General features: G+C 45.6%; 1 protein-coding gene across 1 annotated transcript in view; it reads right to left on the reverse strand.

Annotated features, from left to right (window-relative positions):
* The window catches only part of TMBIM1 (transmembrane BAX inhibitor motif containing 1), a 97,472-nt gene that overhangs the window by 44,863 nt on the left and 30,113 nt on the right, over nucleotides 1–22,496 (reverse strand). The window contains exon 2 of the mRNA XM_068246072.1: nucleotides 5,634–5,952. Coding sequence (XP_068102173.1) covers nucleotides 5,634–5,919 — 286 coding nt within the window. The 5' untranslated portion in view covers nucleotides 5,920–5,952. The remainder of the gene's footprint in view (nucleotides 1–5,633; nucleotides 5,953–22,496) is intronic.

The raw sequence follows: 22,496 nt of genomic DNA on the forward strand, positions 1-22,496 counted from the left end.
AGAAAGAGAGCTTTAAAATGATATGCATTGTTCCATAGTTTCTGCACTGCTCGGAGTCCCTTTAATGGAAATCTGATGGCAAAAAAATGCCATCAAATCGAATTTCAATAGATTTCAAACTGAAATCTATTGGAATTCTATCCTGGTAAAAAATGTTCTAAAAACGCATCAGATAGATCATCAGATGCATTTCTTATCTATTTGCTGCCAATCTGACGAGTGTATGGGCACCTTAAGGATGATAGAGAGGACCAGTGTGGTTTGAATGATAAAATTGCAAAAATCTTTTGCTTCCGAATTCTTTGTGACATGCTTGCCCAGGGTGTGGTGGGGGCGTGGTTAGCGGCGTGGCAGGGGCATGTCTTAAAGTGTCCCTCTTTCTTATCTCAAGTTGGGAGGTGTGCTTATAGGGTGTATACACAACTGACCCTGTTCCTCTGATATCATGAGCCACATACACCACCCATTTCCCTCAGTTGGCCACATCCGTACCTTGCAAACAAACGGGCAGAGGAGGCATAAAACCTGAATTTCACACGGTAATCATAATCCAAAGTTATTCCCAGGCACAACTCCAACACATACACCCGGGGAATCGGCAGGATGGCCTTATGGCCAACAGAACAAGGTGGTCATTTCTTGTCAGGAGGAAGCAAGCCTTCATTGTCAACCCTAGGGGTCCCCATAAATTAGCCGATTTCACCTGAGTTTTCTACTAGGTGAAATTTTTACAACCTGTAAATAAATTGCCTTATTTAACCAGCAAACAAATCCTCAAAACAATTTTAACAGTACTTTTTCACCTACTTGGTGTTACTTTTTCCATTGCAAAGTGGGAAAAAAGTTATTTTAAATCTAAGATGTAAAATTATCTCCTAGGAGAAAACTCAGTATAAAAAGTGAATTGCATGTGGGCCTCTGTCTTTGAAACTATAAAACAAAGCAGGAATAATGACCTTTTGAACTTTCCTATAGTAAAATCTTATCTCAAGCTGTCTCTCACTGCTTCTTAGCTATTTAAAGGATACCACAGTGTAAAAAAAAAGTTTTCAGCAGTGTGTGGGGGGGTTAACCACTTGATGACCCACCCTTTACTCCCCCTTAAGGACCAGCGCTGTGTTAAGTGATCTGTGCTGGGTGGGCTCTGCAGCCCCCAGCACAGATCAGGTAGCAGGCAGAGAGATCAGATTGCCCCCCTTTTTTCCCCACTAGGGGGATGATGTGCTGGGGGGGTCCGATCTCTCCTGCCTGCGTGTGGCTGCTAGGGGGGGCACCTCAAAGCCCCCCTCCGTGGCGAAATTCCCCCCCTCCCTCTCCTACCTGCTCCCCCCCCCCCCCCCGGAGATCAGGGCTGCACAGGACGCTATCCGTCCTGTGCAGCCAGTAACAGTCTGTCCCCTGTCACATGGCGGCGATCCCCGGCCGCTGATTGGCCGGGGATCGCCGATCTGCCTTACGGCGCTGCTGCGCAGCAGCGCCGTACAATGTAAACAAAGCGGATTATTTCCGCTTGGGTTTACATTTAGCCTGCCAAGTGGATAAAATTACATACCGTTAGCCAGTCCCGCCTCCTCCGTCTGCCGCCATTAGTCTCATATAAGTCCCGGTGCCCGGCGACTTGATTGACCCCCCCCGGACATACTGCGCCGTGTGCGCGCAGTATGTCCTCCCCTCTTCACTTCTGGCTGGCGCATAGCGATCGGCTCAGAAGCACGTTCATTCCTCTGCGCTGCGTGTGCGCTCCATTACACTTAGTGTCACATGCTAATCATGTGACGCTTAGTGTAATGGAGCGCACACGCAGCGCAGGGGAGGCAGAGGAATGAACGTGCTTCTGAGCCGATCGCTATGCGCCAGCCAGAAGTGAAGAGGGGAGGACATACTGCGCGCACAGGGCGCAGTATGTCCGGGTGGGGGTGGGGGGGGTCAATCAAGTCGCCGGGCACCGGGACTTATATGAGACTAACGGCGGCAGACGGAGGAGCCAGGACTGGCTAACGGTATGTAATTTTAACCCCCCCCCCCACACACACTCGCACACTCGCACACTCAGTGTGTGAGTGTGTGAGTGTGTGAGTGTGCGAGTGTGCGAGTGTGTGTGGGGGGGGGGGTTTAAAATTACATACCGTTAGCCAGTCCTGGCTCCTCCGTCTGCCGCCGTTAGTCTCATATAAGTCCCGGTGCCCGGCGACTTGATTGACCCCCCCCACCCCCACCCGGACATACTGCGCCCTGTGCGCGCAGTATGTCCTCCCCTCTTCACTTCTGGCTGGCGCATAGCGATCGGCTCAGAAGCACGTTCATTCCTCTGCGCTGCGTGTGCGCTCCATTACACTTAGTGTCACATGCTAATCATGTGACGCTTAGTGTAATGGAGCGCACACGCAGCGCAGGGGAGGCAGCGGAATGAACGTGCTTCTGAGCCGATCGCTATGCGCCAGCCAGAAGTGAAGAGGGGAGGACATACTGCGCGCACAGGGCGCAGTATGTCCGGGTGGGGGTGGGGGGGGTCAATCAAGTCGCCGGGCACCGGGACTTATATGAGACTAACGGCGGCAGACGGAGGAGCCAGGACTGGCTAACGGTATGTAATTTTAACCCCCCCCCCCCCACACACACTCGCACACACACACACACACTCACACACTCACACACTCACACACTCACACACTCACACACTCACACACTCACACACTCACACACTCACACACTCACACACTCACACACTCACACACTCACACACTCACACACTCACACACTCACACACTCACACACTCACACACTCACACACTCACACACTCACACACTCACACACTCACACACTCACACACTCACACACTCACACACTCTGCCATTTACAGTGAAATTTGTTTTTTGCCCCCCCTCACTTTTTGTAACCTCCACACAGACACTCGATGACCAAGTTTGTGAGCTTTCAGGTTCCTGGCATCAAAGATGTGTAAATGGAAGCAGTTTATCCAGCAAAGAAATCTGATTGGCTTTTTGTGGCTCCGCCCATTTAGTGAATTTGGACCCCAGTCACCCAATGACCGACTGTAGCAGGTGTGAAGCCTCTGCCATTAACAGTGTAAGAATGGCTGCAGTTTATATTTTCCCAGTGAAATTTGTTTATGGCCCCGCCCACTTTTTGTGATCTTGACACACAGTCACTCAATGACCAAGTTTAGGGCCTGTACACACTGAAAAACGCAGGCAAAAACGCAAGCGCATGCGTTTTTAAAGTGCCTGTAGTTTTAAAAACGCATGTGCAGAGTCTTCTGGGATACTGACTTCTGAAAAACGCAGGCAAAAACGCAAGCGCGTTTTTAATGCGTTTTTCATGCACTGCGTTTGCGTTTTTTTAAAAACGCATCGCACCAGTGTGTACAAGTCATCACGATTTTCATTCTTTTTCAAAAGACCTTGCGTTTTTAAAAACGCAACGCAAGCGCAGCAGTGTGTACAGGCCCTTAGGCGCTTTCAGGTTCCTGGCATCAAAAATGTGTGAATGGAAGCAGTTTATCCAGCAAAGAAATCTGATGGGCTGTTTGTGGCCCCCTTTGGTGAATTTGAACCCCAGTTACCCAATGACCGACTGTAGCAAGTTTGAAGCCTCTGCCATTAACCGTGCAAGAATGTCAGCAGTTTAAATATTCCCCTTGAAAATCAATAGGTGGATTTTGATTGGCTGTTGCAGGCTCCTCCCACTGAATATTAATCCCGGTGACCAAGTGTGCAAAGTTTGAAAACCCTGCGACTAACAGTGTAAGAATGGCTGTAGTTTAAATTTTCCCATTCACAATGAATGGCTAAAATTTGATGCTTTATGCTCCGCCCAATTTTCCTGGATTTGTAGCCTCTGTCACCAAGTGACCAACTGTGCCAAGTGTGGGGACTCTGGCTTGTTTACTGCAGGAATGGCAGCCTTTTACATTTTTTCCATGGATATGAATGGGTGAAATCTGATTTGCTGTTTGTAGCTCCGCCCAGGTGTGCAGGGGGGTCGCGAGTGTGTGTGTGTGTGTGTGTGTGTGTGTGTGTGTGTGTGTGTGTGTGTGTGTGTGTGTGTGTGTGTGTGTGTGTGTGTGTGTGTGTGTGTGTGTGTGTGTGTGTGTGTGTGTGTGTGTGTGTAAAGAATTATGTTTCAGGCATTTGCCATCTTAATTACCTCTTACTGAAGCCAATCTTTATGTCATCTGCTCCCATACTTTTTTTCCTCCTAGAAACTGCACTGTCATAGCTAGCGTGCTTTGTAAACACATGTGAGCAAAGCATAGATCAGATTTCAGCAGCTCACTGAACTGCCCTCAGCCAATCAGTGAGCAGCAGGAATGTAGGGGGAGAGGTCCCTCTCTGTTGACATGGAAAAAATAGAGCCAGGCCGACTGAGATAAGATTTATTAAGGCGTATACATTTCTGAATAAATTGGAGTGCTTGCAATGCAGGGTAAGGCTGCAGGCTGCACAATAAACAGAGCTGTGAGTAAATGAAATTTGATTTTGTGACTGACCAGCCCTCTTTAAATACTGATAACCGGAGCTTAACACAATATGCAAATATTTGCTCCAACGGTGTTTAACACTTCCCAGTTATCTGATTGGTAGCTCGTGGCTTGGAATTGCCTACTGCCATTTACATTTCCTGTGGAGCAGAGATTTGGATATGCAGTAAATGTGTTGCTCCACTTCAATAACTGATATGAACAACACTTAACCTCCTTGGTGTTCTGATTCTTTCTGGATTTTAGGATCTAAAAGCGGTGCAATTTTTTGCATGCTTTTACATCCTAAAACCTGGAAAAAAAATCATGCTGCTAAGGAGTTCTGCAGCACCTTAGCTCTCACTCACCTCCCTGGGATCCAGCACTGCAGTTTTCCCTCAGTCCTGCAGGTGGCACTGTAACCCTTTAGTGCATACATGTCAAACTCCGGCCCGCGGGCCAAATCTGGCCCTCAGAGCCATTAAATTTGGCCCTCAAGGGGTTGCCCAACTTTGCTTTATGTTTTACCTACTCTAGACCACCAGGGATGCTATATTGGAGGTGAAGCCCTAGAACTCCAGGAAAGCCATATGGGGGAGGTGGGTAAAAGCACTAAGCACTAGGGAACTGTATAGGGGAGGGTGGAGGCCACTAGACACCAGGGATCTGTGTATGGGAGGGAGGACCACTAGACTCCAGATAACTGTATAGAGGAGAGAGTTGAAGGGGTGTAATTGGACACCAGGGAACTTTATATGGTGGCAAGTAGACATTGAGGTTGGCCCTCGACTAGGTGCCAGTGTTCAATGTCAGCTCACTTTGTATTTGAGTTTGACACCCCTGCTTTAGTGAGATTGCCGGCTGTCATCATGACGACAGACGGTGATCTCACTAAGGTGAAGCAGAGCCTCAGAGGAGAGGAAGTAGAATGGCGGCCAACGTCGGGATCCCCCGGGAGGTGGGTTAAAACGCGCATTGCTCTGCACAGACCTACCGGCGGCTATCCATGAGTTCAGCTCGGGGATACCGCTCTTAGCAGGTTTTTCCTACCCTGAGCTGAACTCATGATTACCGCTAAGGAGGTTAATAATAAATGCATATATTTATGGCTGTGACAAAATATGGGCGTGATCACACAAGACTTGACCTTACCTGGATTGAGTGGAATATTTGGCAACATGGGCATGACCGGTTTGGGAGGATCATTGTGGCCGGGTTCCGGGTATCCCCCAGGCTGTGGGTATCCTGGTTGTGGGTAGAACCCTCCTGGCTGCCCATATGGGGGAGGATAGGCGCCTGGCTGATTAGATGCACCAGGAGGGTAGCCGGCAGGTGGAGGGTAGCCGCCTGGTGGAGGGTAGCCTCCTGGCTCGGGGTAGCCTCGGTTGTGGAGGGGATCGCGGTCATCATATGGTGGTGGAGCATTTGGATAGGACATGGTGGCTTTCTGGAACAAGAATCACTCTGTGACCTATAGAGAGAGCAAAAACAAAGCATTAATCAGCCCACCAATCCCAGCATTCATTATAAAATGTAACTCAGCAGCTGACCCAAACACTCCACAGTTTATACCCCCATTAGCTTGGGATCCTGGTTTTGATTTATACGATTTTAATCCAATGGCCAAAGTCTCCGCCCTTAGTTTAAGTGCATAAACTGGCTTCTAGAGTGCACAGGAGTACCTTCAGAAGCATAAATGCAAAAAAGAGCGCCGGGGTGAAGCAGAAAAACGGACAGACTATGGCAGGATTAGACTGTGAGCTCCTCTGAGGACAGCCAGTGACATGACTATGTATTCTGTAATGTGCTGCAGAAGATGACAGTGCTATATAAATACATAATAATAATAATAATAATAATAATATGGTAGGACATTAGACTATGACTATGGTAGGGATTAGACTGTGAGCTCCTCTGAGGACAGTCAGTGACATGACTATGTACTCTAATGTGCTGAAGAAGATGTCAGTGCTATATAAATACTGTACATAATAATAATAATAATAATAATAATAATAATAAATAATATGGTAGGACCTTAGATTATGACCAGTGTTCTCCCCACGCTTTTTTAGCCGGGTGCTCCACCCAGCTAGTTTTGGTGACCACCTGGCTGTCATCAGCTCACCTCCTTCTCTACAATAAACAGTTGCGCAGAAAAGTGCCGGCCCTGCATTCTCTCATCTCGCCCCACCCGGCTACTTTTTCATGCCACCCGGCTGGAAAGAAATTCTGGAGAGAACACTGAGGACTATGGTAGGATTAGATTGCGAGCCCCTCTGAGGACAGTCAGTGACATGACTATGATTATGTACTATGTACAGTGCTGCAGAAGATGTCAGTGCTATATAAATACATAATAATAATATGGTAGGACATTAGACTGTGACAATGGTTGGATTAGATTGTGAGCTCCTCTGAGAACAGCCAGTGACATGACTATGTACTTTGTAATGTGATGCAGAAGATGTCAGTGTTATATAAATACATAATAATAATATGGTAGGACATTAGACTGTGAAAATGGTCGGATTAGATTGTGAGCTCCTCTGAGAACAGCCAGTGACATGACTATGTACTCTGTAATGTGCTGCAGAAGATGTAAGTGCTATATGAATACATAATAATTTGTGATTTCTAGTGGCAACCTAGCCTAATATGTTGTTCTACTCCTTTCAATGTATATAACGGATCTGGCAAGGATGGTTTCTTGTTGAAGAGACCAGGATAACACTTTAATATCCATAATGTCCAGCCTGCCATTATAGCTCATTGTTTATTGATCTGATTGGTTGCTATTGATTATTAAAGTAGGATGAAAGTCAGAGCAATAGAGCAGCACAGCTTTCAGCATCACCAGACTACAATCCACTCAGCAATGTCATTTTCTTCAGTTGTCCAGAATAATTCCTGCATTATACTTTCTGGCCCTCATTACTCCGGACACAGCTCTCTATTGAGCAAGTCAGAGGAACAACCCGACACTTCCATCATTTACAGCACCAACATTTCACCACAGCACTGTACAAATAAATCATGTAAAAATGTATAGAATACCATTTCCATGGACAAACAAGTATGGAAGGGACAGCTGTGTAGCATGGGGGACTTCGCATGGGGGTGCATATTAATTCGGCGGCACTCAGTTCGGAGCGGTGAGAGCCGGTTGACAGCTTTCACTGATGCCGCTAAACTCCGAGGCGGCGGTAAATACTATTCCCCCTCTGAGTTGTCTGGCAGCCGCCAGAGCCCTGAATTAGCGCTACGCGGGCCGCGCAGCATAGCAATGCTGCTATAGGGTACCCAGTTTCAGCGTTCGGCTCTCAGAGCTGTGCGCCGAAATCAGCTGATCCGTTCGCATGGTACACAGTCACAAGCACATAAACACATGTCACTTGCGTGTTGCTAAGGGGAGGGAAGGGGAGGAGGGTCGACCATGCAACACAAAATGGAGTGATGAGGGTGGCAAGGAGGAGAATAACGCACTTCGCTTCAAGATCTGTGGGATACCTGTACACACACTAGTTCTGCCTAGATAAAAGAGTTACTGTAGTGGCTTTAAAGGGGAACTGAAGAGAGAGGTATATGGAGGCTACCATGTTTATTTCCTTTTAAGCAATACCAGTTGCCTGGCAGCCCTGCTGATCCTCTGCCTCTAATACTATTAGCCATAGCCCCTGAACAAGCATGCAACAGATCAGGTGTTTCTGACATTAAAGTCAGATCTGAGAAGACTAGCTGCATGCTTGTTTCTGGTGTTATTCAGCCACTACTGCAGAGAAATAGGGATAAGGGGAAGAGAGTAATATGTAAGGCAGGCATGGGAGAGAAGGTATAAGGGGGAGGGGGTGAATACAGACATTTGCCGTCAGTGTCTGTTCTCAGTAAAATATCTGTGCCAAGTGCATTCGGCCTTTAAACACTTCATACCAACTGCATTCCTCCTTATATAAGAGCCCAGTCATAGCATTCCACAACCCGCTGGATCAGTGTGCAGCCTCAGGGCGGATGCATAGCCTGGCACTGGCCAGCATGTCTCTCCACTTATCACCAGACAGGGGGAAGGGTGGCACTGCCTCCTCACCCCGGGGGGGGGGGGGGGGGGAGGGGGTAGCAGGGGTCCCCAAACGTTTTAGGTCGACAGCCAGGTTACTATACTTCAGTCTGCTGGGGGGCGGAGTATACAGAAAATGATGTAGAAGTCTTTGCAGGCCAGACAGTGAAGCATACTCAGGTGACAATCTGCAGTGGACAGCAGAGTCACCTGATGTGGAATTTGATTGGAAACCAGTGAATCACTGTTTTCTGGCTTCCATGTGGATGGGTGGGGCCAGCACTGCTACTCTATATGCGGATCACCAATATTTAAAGATGTAGCTGACCGCATCTATAAGTAATACATTGTGTGTGTGTGTGGGGGGGGGGGGGGGGGAGTGGCAGTAAAGAAGCCTTAGGGGGCCACATTCGGCCCACGGGCCTCAGTTTGAGGACCACTGCTTTAAAGTATGCGCAGCCCAAGTGGGCCTGATCTCAGAAATTCCTCTCTGCTCTACAAGACAAGCAACAGCATAATAACCTTTAAAGTAAAACCTTTTTTTTTTTTTTTTTTTTTACAGCAGATACAAATCCTGCAATAAATCTGCAGCATGTCTACTTCCTGCTTCTATACAAGCAGACATAGGGTTAACATCCTGTGTCTACAAATTAGCTGCTCTGCCGAGGCAGTCAGCTGGCAAAGCTAAGGGACCAAATTACAACTTGTGATTAGTCACAGATGAGGGGGAATTAGACAGGTTAATAACAGAGTGCATTTCTTATGTTTTCCTTCTGTTCAGTGCAAAAGTTCAGGTCCACTTTATCATAAACGGGGATACAGGGCCCCCCAAAATCCATAAAACACTTTAAAATGTAAACTCAAAAAAATAGATTTAGCTTTCCTCAATAATGACACAAGATTTGATAAAGGGGGTCAGCCGATTAGTACGCCCAACACTGAAACTTGGCCTGATGAAGTTGGCCGTATGAACTCACGAAACGCGTTGCCTAACGCAAACACACTTTTTCCCCTTGTATCTAATCTTGTGTCATCATTGACGAGATCCACGTCTATTAACACTTTAAAATCAAAAAATAAAGAAGAATAGAATTTGGGCGCCTCTTATCCCCCTTTGTGTTTCCACCACTCCCTGCAGAGGGCGCCCTCCGTCAGCACTCACAGCTAAAGGCAGCCACACATCTAGCGATTCTGATTCAAATGCACAAAGCGTTCAACTTTAAGGAATAGACTTCAGTATGGTTGATCGACGAGGGATCCACACACTACAAACGATATTCCATGCGATTCACCTTTACATTCAATCTGACCAAAGTGGTGTCTCTGTGTTGTAAAAAAATTGATTCAGAGTTTATCGAATGAAATGTGAACAGTAGCCGATTCCTGCGCTATTGACCGATATCTTGCATCCTGCTCGATCGACTAAGCTGGCCGATTTTGTGAGTACAACAGCCTCTGACTGATACTCCTCTGCTTGAGGTCGCACCCCTGTGGTCGGGAGCATCCTACGCTGGCGCAGTGCTACTGGGCCCGTGCAGAACGCTCCCAGCTACAGGAGTGCAACCCTAAGTGTCGCATGTGTACCCCCCCACATGCGCAGACGCACCCGGCTAGCTTGGCGGCCTCTACGGAGGGAACACCAGAACACCGCTGCGCGTTGCTCCTTTTACTAAAGGGGCCCATACACCTAACGATTTTCCCGCCGATATGCAGCAGATTTGATCACTGATCGAATCTGTTGTGAAATCGTTGCACAAACGCTGACAGAACGATCGATTTCTGTCCGAAAACAATCGTTCCCGTCGATCCATCCGTGCGGAAGATTTCGCTCGATCGCCGGCGGGTCGGGAGTGCGTCGATAGCGGCGTTGGAATGCCCGATGACCGACGCTAGCGGCAATACATTACCTGCTCCGTTGGCGCGTCCCCGCTCTCTCCGCACCGCGGTCACTTCTCCGTGCCCGGCTCCTCCAGCTTCACTGAACTTCCTGTCCCGGCAGGAAGTTTAAACAGTAGAGCGCCCTCTACTGTTTAAAAACTTCCCCGGCAGGAAGTTCAGAGAAGCTGGAGGAGCCGGGCACGGAGGAGAAGACAACGGAGACCGGGGGACACACGCCGGCCGGATCAGGTAATGTATGGGGGGGGGCGGCAGCTTCACAGATTGTGAATCGATTTCAGCATGAAACCGATCACAATCTGTTTGCAGTAAAGGCAGCCATACGATCCCTCTCTGATCAGATTCGATCAGAGAGGGATCTATCTGTTGGTCGGATCTGATGGCAAATCGACCAGTGTATGGCCACCTTTACTGGTTGGGCCAATCACTGCACTCGATCAGTAGTAGTGATATCTAGTAGGTCACTGGGGGCGGGGTATCCTCCAAAGTTTACTTTAGGCAGCAGAAAGTCTAGAACCAACTTTGGGTTTGATCCACAAAGGGGAAAAAAGGGAGTCTTGTGTGAAGCTGTTGGGGGAAATTTTGTTAAAACACAAGGAAATGAAATGTCCTGTTTACAGCAATAAAACTCACAGTTTACAGAGCTCTGCAGAAGTAGTAATCCTACAGGTAAAACAAGATTACTAGCCTGATAGAGAACTCAAACAAACACAGGCTTAAACAGGAACTTTAGCGAAAAGGGGAAATACTGCAAAGTGAGAAGTTAAAAAATAGAAACCAAGAAATGATTGATATTTGTCATGTAATTTGTTCATATTGTTTGATCCACAATCAGTCTGCACGTCATCATCTTTACTACTGGCAGATATGAAAAAAAAAACAGCACCAACTGCAATTATCTGTAACCACACCCCCTAACAATGCAATAGGATAAAAAGGTAATTTTTTTGTTATAGATATACATATGCAGAGAGGGAGATACTGGTTGCTTGGCAGTTGGAAACAGTTGTCACTTCCCACAATGCAACAAGGCTCACAGACAAAAAACTTTCAAGACCTAGGTCCTGACATCACACTGTGGGAGGGGTTTCACCACAATAGCAGCCGAACAGACCCCACCCCCTTCTCATGGGAAAGGGGGTATCAGCTACTGATTGGGATAAAGTCCTTGGTTACAGTTCCTCTTTAAATCCTAGGAAACTGTCCGTATGCCAACGACTTCATCTGTGCTGATTACCGCTAGAGACGCAGAGGAAGCATACAGGGATGGGAGGCTTTTAGAATAGCAGTAATTGGCAAACTGGCACTAATATGTTTGTGAATGACATCCCTGGGGGCTCAGCTGTGGCTTTCAGTTTCCCTTTCTTCCTTCCTTTCACACATCTTGTAATAATAATAATAATAATAATAATAATAATAATAATGGCTTTTGACTTGACCAGCGTTAAACAGTCCACTGAGGAGTGAACAAAATGTACGCTCATTGTAGGCACCCAACAGGTTTGAGAGCTGTTCCTGGGGGGACAGATCAGCAAAAGGGAACACTACCCCTCTGACAATGTGATGAGATCAGGGAGAGGCCTTTAGGTTGTTAAAGATTTGTCTGAAGCGGTTTGTTAAACACAAGGAAATGAAATGTCCGGTTTACAGCAATAAAACTCACACTTTACAAGTACAATTAGCAATCCTACAGGTAAAACAAGATTTCTAGCTTGATGCAGAACTCTAAACATAGAACACGCTTAAAGGGACTCCGAGCACCTCTCATGGGCATGCTTTTTATGCTGGGCATACACGGGTCGATCCGGCGGCCGGATCGACTCCTGCCGTGTGTGCACGTTTATGAAGTATAAAGAATAAGACATAGAAGCTATCATCCCATAATGGTGACCAACACAACAGACCTGTAAATATTGGTCCTAAGATCACCATAGGGAGAAGCAAGTAACAAAGCAAATAAAGCAAGAAAAAAATAAAGCAAGAAAAAAGGGGAAAAAAATATACACCAATCTTAACAAACCTATTAATCCTGAGAAGAGTGTATGACGGGAGCATCACGAAACAAGAGAGAACATCTGAGGCAACCAGATGTATATAACACCTTAAAAGAGAGCCATATAGTAAAGCCACGTATACACATGCGACTACGATCGTTCGTAACAAACGACGAACGATCACTTGCATATGGTTGGTGAAACGGTCGTTATAAACGCCAAGAAACCGCAACAAACGATAAGATCGTTCGTTTACCAACGATCAAGGGATATTACGTACAGATAAGGGCGGCAAGTATGCAAATGTATACGATCTTTTTTTTTTTACCGGAACGAACGTCACTGAAAATGGCCCCGTAGATTCCATTGTAAACAAAGGATTTTTTAAACACACAGACAAACAACAAGGCCAGGCCATCATGGATGATCTTGATGAGCTGTATGCCAAGGCAGAGCTCATAAAGAGCAACGTGTGGACATCTATGTGCCAATATCAGCTCGAGATTAATGAGATGAAGGGGAGAGTGAAGAAAGTTTTGAACTTGTAAAGGCATTTCTTGGTTTATTTTTATTTCAAAATAAAAAAACCGTTCACCAACGTTACTTACTGTAGTGTTTCTTGCGTTACTTTATAGTCTTCATATCAATGTAAGCAATGGAACGACATATCCAAGTCTAATACATAATAGCAACATACAAACACCACTGTAATATTCATAATATGTGTCAATCTATTCACATACAAAACCTGTGCTATATAGAGAGAGACACACAGATCCAAATAGCAATAGATACATAATTCTCTCTCTCTCTCTATATATATATATATATTCATATATATATATAGAGATATACATACAAATACACACACACACATATACATATATATATATATATATATATATATATATATATATATATATATATATATATATATATATATATATATATATATATGTACATAAACATCTCACACTCACATCTACACACATACGCATACACTACAAATAGACATACCAACATAATAACACATGCTCACAAGCCTATTAGCCTTTATTTCTTTAATAACAATGATGTATATATGTCATTTATATTAAAGAAAGCAAGGACAAAAGGCCTGAGCGCATGTGCCGCAGTTTGGGAACGATCGTTTTCGAACGATATCCATACACACGTACGTTTTGTAAACGACCGTCGCCAGATAACGATCCGTCCAGTTGGTCCTTTCGTTTCAAACGACTACTGTCGTTCGTCGTTGGATTTAATAGTCGTTGGCTCTTTTTTTGTAACGATCGTCGTTCGGAACGGTCGGGGAACGATCGTTTCAAACGACTATAGTCGCATGTGTGTACGAGCCTTAAGGGAAATGGTTAGCAGACCAAAACATCATTCCCAGACAGACAGATAATTAAAGCATTTTTATTGAGATTACTCCTGGATTTTTTATGAATTTGTGTCAATAAAGTATTTTTGATAATTTTTTCCTACAAAGACTTTGCATGAACTCTTTTCGGTCCTTTCTATATATAAAAAGTATTCTGGTGGGTCAAGTGGATGACTCCAGAAAAGGATTAAGAGGTTTTTTCCTTTCCTGTCTAAAAGGAACAAATCCCGACTATACTATACAGCATAAGACTCCAACCAGTACTGCAAAGTACTTAAAGATGCATATCATTCAGTAGCTTGTGCTCTCCTCTTTCATTTGATGCCTGAATCGCCGTTCTACACCAAATAGTTTTCATTCCATTTCAATTTAAAAATCGTGGCTGCCATCTTGGCTATGTTATTACTTCCGGGTCACCCCTGTCTTCTCTGTTAGAGAAGTGCATCACTGAATGAAACAGGAAGAGGAAGTGACACGCATGGCCATTGCAAGCGGCTCCTCCAGAGGGGTCATAGCACGACTTTGTTGGAAGTCGTCTGTCTTAAAGCCATGCCCATGAGAGGTGCTCGGAGTCCCTTTAAAGGGGAATCACACTTAACGTAACATAACTGCCATAAACACAAATGCCAGCTGCACAAGTCTATTATTTAAAGGGGTTCTGTGGTAGTCAAAAAGTACAACAAGCTGACACTTACCTGGGGCTTCTATCAGCCCCCTGCAGCAGTAATGTCCCGCGCTGTCCTCCTCTGATCACCCGTTCCCCGCCGCCGGCACCGGGCATTATTCGTCTGGCATAACCGAATAATGCACGCTCCCGTTTGCGTCAACGGGAGCTTATGGCGCAGGCGCAGTACGAAGTTTTCTTGTACTGCGCCTGCGCAGTAAGCTCTGATGACGTGTGCAGGAGCGAGAGCTCGGCCGCGCAGCCGCAGTGTAATCACTTGCGTGATTACATGGGGACCGGCGGCAGGGAACGGCGCATCGGGAGAGGACGGCTTGGGACATCACCGCTGCAAGGGGCTGATAGAAGCCCCAGGTAAGTGTCAGCTCGTTTTACTTTTTGACTAACACAGAACTCCTTTAAAGCACATCTGAAGTGAGGGGAAGATGGTTGATCCCATATAGGCAGCCCCCCATAGGTAAATAATGCTGACCCCCCCCCCCCTCAATAGCACATTATTACGAATCTCCCTTTAAAAAGCCACTTTAAAGGAAATCTTAAGGCAAAATTAAAAATGAGTAACTTCCCTGGGGCTTCTTGCAACCCCTTGGAGTCATCCTGTGTCCACGCCCCCCTCTGGCAAGCAGCAGCGACCCTTGCAAAGCCCACTGGCCACGCGCCGCTTCACCTCACTCCCACAGCTGGGAGCATTCTGTGCATGCAGTACACGGAAATCGCTACTGCGCATGCGCAGTGAGCTCCTGGCCACGGGAGCGTGATCAGTGTGCGCGCTGCTTGGGGTGGTGCATGCGCTTTGAGCTCCTGGCCACGGGAGCGTGATCAGTGTGCGCGCTGCTTGGAGTGGCGCATGCGCAGTAAGCTCCTGGCCACGGGAGCGTGATCAGTGTGCGCGCTGCTTGGAGTGGCGCATGCGCATTGAGCTCCTGGCCACGGGAACGTGATCAGTGTGCGCGCTGCTTGGGGTGGCGAATGCGCAGTAGCTGCCAGTGACCTGCCAGCTTTGCAGGGATCGCTACTGGCTAGTAGAGACTAGTATTGACGTCATGGGAAGAGGATGACTGCAGTGGGCTGCAAAAAAAACCCAGGTAAGTTCAACTCATTTTTAAATTTTGCCTTAAAGGGAACCTGAAGCGAGAGGGATATGGAGGCTGCCATATTTATTTTATTTTAAGCAATACCAGTTGCCTGGCTGTGCTGCTGATCCTCTGTCTCTAATACTTTTTAGCCATAGCCCCTGAACAAGCATGCAGCAGATCAGGTATTTCTGACATTATTGTCAGATCTGACAAGATTAGCTGCATGCTTGTTTCTGGTGTGATTCAGACACTACAGCAGCCAAATAGATCAGCAGGACAGCCAGGCAACTGGATTTGTTTAACAGGAAATAAGTATGGCAGCCTCCACATACCTCTCCTCAAGTAACCCTTTAATACAGCTGTGGCCTATTCTGCTTCTCTGTGGCTTGTGGTTATTTCAGGCAGTTTCCACTTCTGCAGTTCTGCTCCTTTCCCTCTTATCCGAGTTCCAGGTGTGGCCACTATGTCCGCTGTTACCAGTCAGCCCGCATCCTGCTCAGCAACCAATCAGAACCTTCCTTTCTGTTTTCCATGATGCACTGCAGCCCCGACCAAACCAACGCCTGTTTACACAAAGGATGAACATTTGCCGTTTTGTCATGAAAATAATAGTTTCCGACACGTCTGCCTGTTTGCAGATCTGCTCTGGGAAGTCAATATTTCAAACATAGAAAACCAAAAAAAAATTAGGTGAAACTAATCTATGAAATAGACCCATTACATGCAAAGCGAGATATTCCAAGCCTTTATTTGTTATTATTTTGAAGATTATGGCTTACAGCTTATGGGAACCTCAAAATCAAAATCTCACACTCAATATACATTCAAAATACACATTCTCAAACTCAAAATACGTCCTGACTGTTCAGAGCTTTGAACGTTCCTTGTATCTACAGTATGCTCCACATTGTCTTGTAGGGAAATGCTGGATCCCTATGTCCGGCTCCAGCCCAAAGGTCATCGGTGCTCCTCTACTTGGAGATATAGCTGCGCCTATGACCTTTTGACCAAGATAGTGGGGCTAAGCACAGGAAAAGGACATTGGAAGACCGGGTAGGTATTTTAAAGTGCACCAGAGATCAAATGAACTAAAGATTTGATACTTACCCGGGGCTTCCTCCAGCTCCATAAGTTCATCCCACGCCATCTGCCATTAAGCTGCAATCAGCCCCGGTAACAGCTCAGTCGCGTCCAGTTTGGGTCTTCTGCGCATGCATGGACCACCCACACATGCACGGCAGACCCAGAGTGATGTGACTGAGCTGTTACCGGGGCTGATTGCGGCTTAACGGCAGATGGCGTGGGATGAACTTATGGAGCTGGAAGAAATCCCAGGTACCGTATTTTTCGGACTATAAGACGCACCGGACTATAAGACGCACCTAGGTTTAGGGGACAAAAATTAAGGGAAAAAAAATTATATTGAACCTGGTGCATCCATAGTGCCGTTGTGTCTTCTATATCTTCCCTCCCACAATGATTGTTCCTCTTGTGCCTTTCTGATACCTCTTGTGTCTCCCTGTGTCCTCCTTTATTCTCTGTCCTGTGTCCTTTGTCCCCGTGTCCTTTGTCCTCCTGTGTGCTCTATGCCCATGTGTCCTGATGTCCTCTTTGCCTCTATGTAGCCCTGTGTCCTCTGTCCCCATGTCTCTTATCCTCCTGTGTCCTACATACCCCTGTGTAATCCTGCCCTCCAGTATCCCTGTGTCTTGTGGAGTGCCTGTCCCCCTGTTCCCTCTGATGTCCGCTGTGCCACCTCCTTAGTCCTCTGCAGTGTTGATACCCCGCACCCTCAGTCCTCTCCAATGTCGCTGTTCCCCGCCCCTCTAGAGAGTGGCCACCATCCTGTCCCCTCCGGCGTCCATTACATGCCTGAGATGACGGCTGCAAACGTTTTCTTCAGGCTACGTCCCCTCCGGCGTCCATTAAATATCGGAGGTGAAAGCTGCAAAAGTATTCTTCAGGCCATGTCCCCTCCGGCCATTACATACCGGACATGACCGCTGCGCGGTTACCCAGAAGTGGCTACGGAACTAGTAGCCTCACAACTTTGAAAAAGATTGGCGAATCAGGAGGAGGGGCGCTGCCCCAGACCGCCAATCACAGCTCTCGCTGCTCTCTCCTCCTTGCCGATAGGAGCCGCGGTCTTTCGGGCGGGACAAGTCTCGGTATTGGGGCCAATCACTGCACTCCATGCATGGACAGCAGTGATTGGCCCCAATGCCGAGACTTGTCCCGCCCGAAAGACCGCGGCTCCTATCAGCAAGGAGGAATGAGCAGGGAGAGCTGTGATTGGCGGTCTGGGGCAGCGCCCCTCCGCCTGATTCGCCGATCTTTTTCAAAGTTGTGAGGCTACTACGGTAGTTCCGTAGCCACTTCTGGGTACAGCGGTCATGTCCATGTAATGGCCGGAGGGGACATGGCCTGAAGAATACTTTTGCAGCTTTCACCTCCGATATTTAATGGACGCCGGAGGGGACGTAGCCTGACGAAAACGTTTGCAGCCGTCATCTCAGGCATGTAATGGACGCCGGAGGGGACAGGATGGTGGCCACTCTCTAGAGGGGCGGGGAACAGCGACATTGGAGAGGACTGAGGGTGCGGGGGTATCAACACTGCAGAGGACTAAGGAGGTGGCACAGCGGACAGCAGAGGGAACAGGTGGGCCAAAGGACAGGGGACATGGGAAGTAAAAAAAAGTAGTATTCGGAGTATAAGACGCACCAACTTTTTCACCCCACTTTTGGGGGAGAAAAAGTGCGTCTTATAGTCCGAAAAATACGGTAAGTATCAAATCTTTAGTTTGTTTGATCTCTGGTGCACTTTAAAATTTTATTTTGCAGAAGATAATAAATAAAAAATAAAAAAATCAGAAGCATTTCACAATTGCCTGCAGTAGATTGTACAAAACTTCCAATCACCCCCAAAAACGCGCCGGGGATCACTGCACAAAACGCTTGCACAATCCCCTGTGGACCCCAGTACTATATTTTATTAGAGCCGTATCATCCACAAGACAACCCTAGGCAGCTGCCCAGGGCCTAGACAGAGTCTAGGGGCCAGGTGGATGCTTGCCCCCACCAAATCTAACTAAAAAGCCAGGTGACCATCAGCAGTGGACAAAAAAATGCTATCTTGCCTACAGCCCCATTCCATCTTCATCCATTTCTGCATTTTATATTCTCATAAAGACAAGATTATCAAGATAAAAAGAAACATAATTGCCATGAAATCTTTACAATCTACAGAGCCAAACTAACATCGTTGAGTTTTCCCAGTACAAAAGAGGACTTCCCCTTTAAGAAATGCTTGCCAGCTGGGCGCGGCCAAAGATTAATCCCGTGAATGATTCTTTTAGACTCGATCGTGACGTCTGCGTTCCAAAAATAACAGCAGCGAGCCTGGAGGTAGCATCAGGCAGCATCTCCCAGACACAAGGCCTGATCTAGGAAGACAAGTGCAGCGACACATCGCAGTGCAAATAGAAGTCGCCAAGAGCAACCAATCAAAGCTCGGCTTTTCTGGAGCAACTTAAAAACAGGAACTTTAGTGAAAAGGGGAGAAAAAGAAATCAATACATTACAAAGTGAGAAGTTAAAAAACTAGAAGAGATCAAGAAAGTATTGATATTCACCATGTAATTTGTTCATATTGTTTGATCCACAATGAGCCTGCAGGTCAACATCTTTACTGCTGGCAGACATGAAAAAAAAAAGACAGCACCAACTGCCATCATCTATAACCGCACCCCCTGACTATGCGATAAACTAAAAGGTTGTGTTTTTTATTTTATAAACAAACATATACACAGAGGGAGATGCTGCTTGCTTGGCTCTTGGAAAAAGCCATTATTTACCACAATGCAATGAGGTTCACAGACAGGAAACTGTCAGGACTATAGTCATGACATCACACTGTGGGAGGGGTTTCACCAAAATAATAGCCATACAGACACTCCTGATGATCTATTCAAGAAAATGTAAAGATTTTTCATAGGAAAGGGGGTATTTGCTACTGACTGAGATGAAGTTTAATCCTTGGTCACAGTTCCTATTGAAGTCAGATTGGTTGTTGCCCTGGGTAACCACACACCTCCTGCTCTAGATTTACTTTGCGTTTGACTTGATAAATCAGGCTGCATTAGTGATTTGCCGGTGATCAGAAGTCACACCGCAATCGCCGTAGAAACAACCTCGAAGTAAAAAAAAAAACAACTCTTAAAGTGGACCCAAGTTAAAAATACAAGATTTCAGAAATACATTTTTTTTTTATTATAATAATAAATAGCAGCCTTTTTTTCAGCTGCATGATGAGAAATATAAAATATTTTACATTTATTGGAGGAACCCCTCCCTTCATTTCATATTGCCGGGACAGAATCTGGCAGGAGATAAAAAAACTAAAACAAAAACACAGGCTGCTACTGATGATGTCACAGGGGAGGTGATCTCAGCTTGTGTGAGATTTCACATAGACGACGCCCCTGAGAGGCAGGGTAGCTGATGACAAACACACCCATGATCTAAAACCTCCTACTAAGCTCAGAAGTAATGGCTGCCCCAGTATAACCCTAGTTATGAAAAGAGAAGGGTGAAAAGCATGCACTGAAATGCTCATAGGCTTGAAGGAGTGTTTATTTATCTTTATATGTGTCAGAGTGCTGCAACTAAATATTTTGAATTAAAAAAAATGTTTGGTTTGGCTCCGCTTTAACGATGACTGGCAGCAAAAAGGTAAAAGGCTCGAAGTATAAAGCTGGCCATTCACTGTACAATTTTCTTTGCCAAAATGTCTAATAGACAAAATGTCTAATCAATCCTGCACTGAAGTGAATTTAAAGATTTTCGATCAATGCATGCAAAGGGCTAAAATTGCTCTAATGTCGATCATAATATTGATTGGGAAATTTAAAAAAAAAAAAAAAATCAAATAATGCATTTGCAGCACCTGTTTATAGCTAACCAATGAAAGTTATATACAGTATTTTAAAACCGGAAATTCCCAGCAGATCTAGGACAATCTTCAGTATACATTATCAGAGGCTGAAACTAACATCTACCCATATATGGTCACCGATAGTCCCTCCCACATCTATATTCACTTCGATCCTTAAGGTGCCCATACACCTAGTGATTTTGGAGGCTGATCGACTAAGAGATAGATCTCTGTCTAGACATAGGTTTTTTGCAAGAGACACACTTTAAAGAAGGAAAAATCCCTAAAATTATTAATAAAAAATATGGTAATTGGATTAATAATGCCAACCCTAGAAAGAAGGCAGGTGGAGTCTCTATTGTGATTAGTTCCAATCTAGACTTTAAGACAGATCATATCTTCAGAGACCCGGAAGGAAGATTCCTTGTAGTGCTGGGTAGGGTCAGGGGCACACAGATTACCTTAGCCAACCTATATGCCCCTAATCGGGGTCAGGTCAGGGTGATAATGGAGTTCCTGGATTTGGTCAAATGCAGAGGGAAAGGAAGGATTATAATAGGAGGGGATTTTAATTTGGCGACAGACCCCGTTTTGGATAGCACTGGTGGGTCGAGAAGTATATCAAAGAGGGACAGAACCAGGTATAATGACACGGTGAGACATCATAAACTATTGGATGCTTGGCGAATACTCAACTTAGGGGTAAGAGACTATACATATTATTCCAAAACCCATAATATGTTCTCAAGGTTAGACTTCTTTTTGGTTCCCCAGGACCAGGTCCAATGGATAATTGATGCAGAAATTGGGGTTAGGTCCTTATCAGACCATGCCCCAGTGAGAATTACTATAAACGGTTTTGGGGGGACAGCACAAACTAAATCTTGGAGCTTGGATACAGATCTATTAACAGATGAAAATGTTAAAGTAGAAATTCGCACTACTATTATGGAGTTTTATAAAATTAACCGCACACCTGGTATGTCGGAAAAACTACTTTGGGATACCCTTAAATGTGTGCTTAGGGGTATATTTATGAAGTTTAGTGGAAGGAGGAGAAAGGAAAGAAAAGATTGATAAATTACTACATGACTTAAATGAGGTAGAAAACCAACATAAAAAAAACCCAAATAGGTCAACATGGGACAACCTGATCAGTGTCAGGGGGGAGCTTAATAATCTACTGGATTCCCGTTGTCTTAGACAATATAGGACAATAAGAAAAAAATATCACCTTGAAAAGAATAGATCGGGGAAAGTATTAGCAAATTTGCTCAAAAAGGACCACAGTTCTAATTTTATTGAAAAAATCTGCGACGAAAATGGGACTATACAATTCGCAACACATAAGATAGGGTCTGTTTTCGCACAGTTTTATCAGAAACTATATAATCTGTCAGAGACCAAAGAGGACTCGAAGAGTAAAGCACTCGAGAAGCTTGTGGCCATGCAAGTCCTAGATAAAAAAAACTAGTGAGATTCTTGAGGCCCCTATACAGGAGAAGGAGTTTGTTGAAGCAGTAAGAAGCTTGACAGATGGCAAATGCCCAGGACCAGATGGTTTTCCGGTAGAATTTTTTAAGCTTTTTTCAAACTCCTTAGCTCCGCATTTTTGTACATTGGTGAATGATAAGGGGGGTGGTGGGACTTTTTCAGATAGAGCTAATGAGGCTACAATTTCCCTAATACCAAAAGAAGGTAAATCTCTTATGGCGTGTGAAGATTTTCGTCCAATATCAATTATGAATTGTGATGTCAAAATATATTCCAGGATCTTAGCTGCAAGACTGGGTGAAATAACGGACCTGGTTCTGGGGAATCAACAGGCTGGCTTTCGAAAACAAAGACATGTTAAAGACAACATCTATACGGCTATTAATGTGGTGAATGGTTGTAAATTGAGTAATAAAGAAGCAATATTAGCCACTATCGATGCAGAAAAAGCCTTTGATAGGGTATCTAGGGGTTTTATATTTGATGTTCTTAAGAGGATT

Source organism: Hyperolius riggenbachi, chromosome 7, assembly GCF_040937935.1.
Source record: "Hyperolius riggenbachi isolate aHypRig1 chromosome 7, aHypRig1.pri, whole genome shotgun sequence".
In the NCBI taxonomy this organism is placed as follows: Eukaryota; Metazoa; Chordata; class Amphibia; order Anura; family Hyperoliidae; genus Hyperolius; species Hyperolius riggenbachi.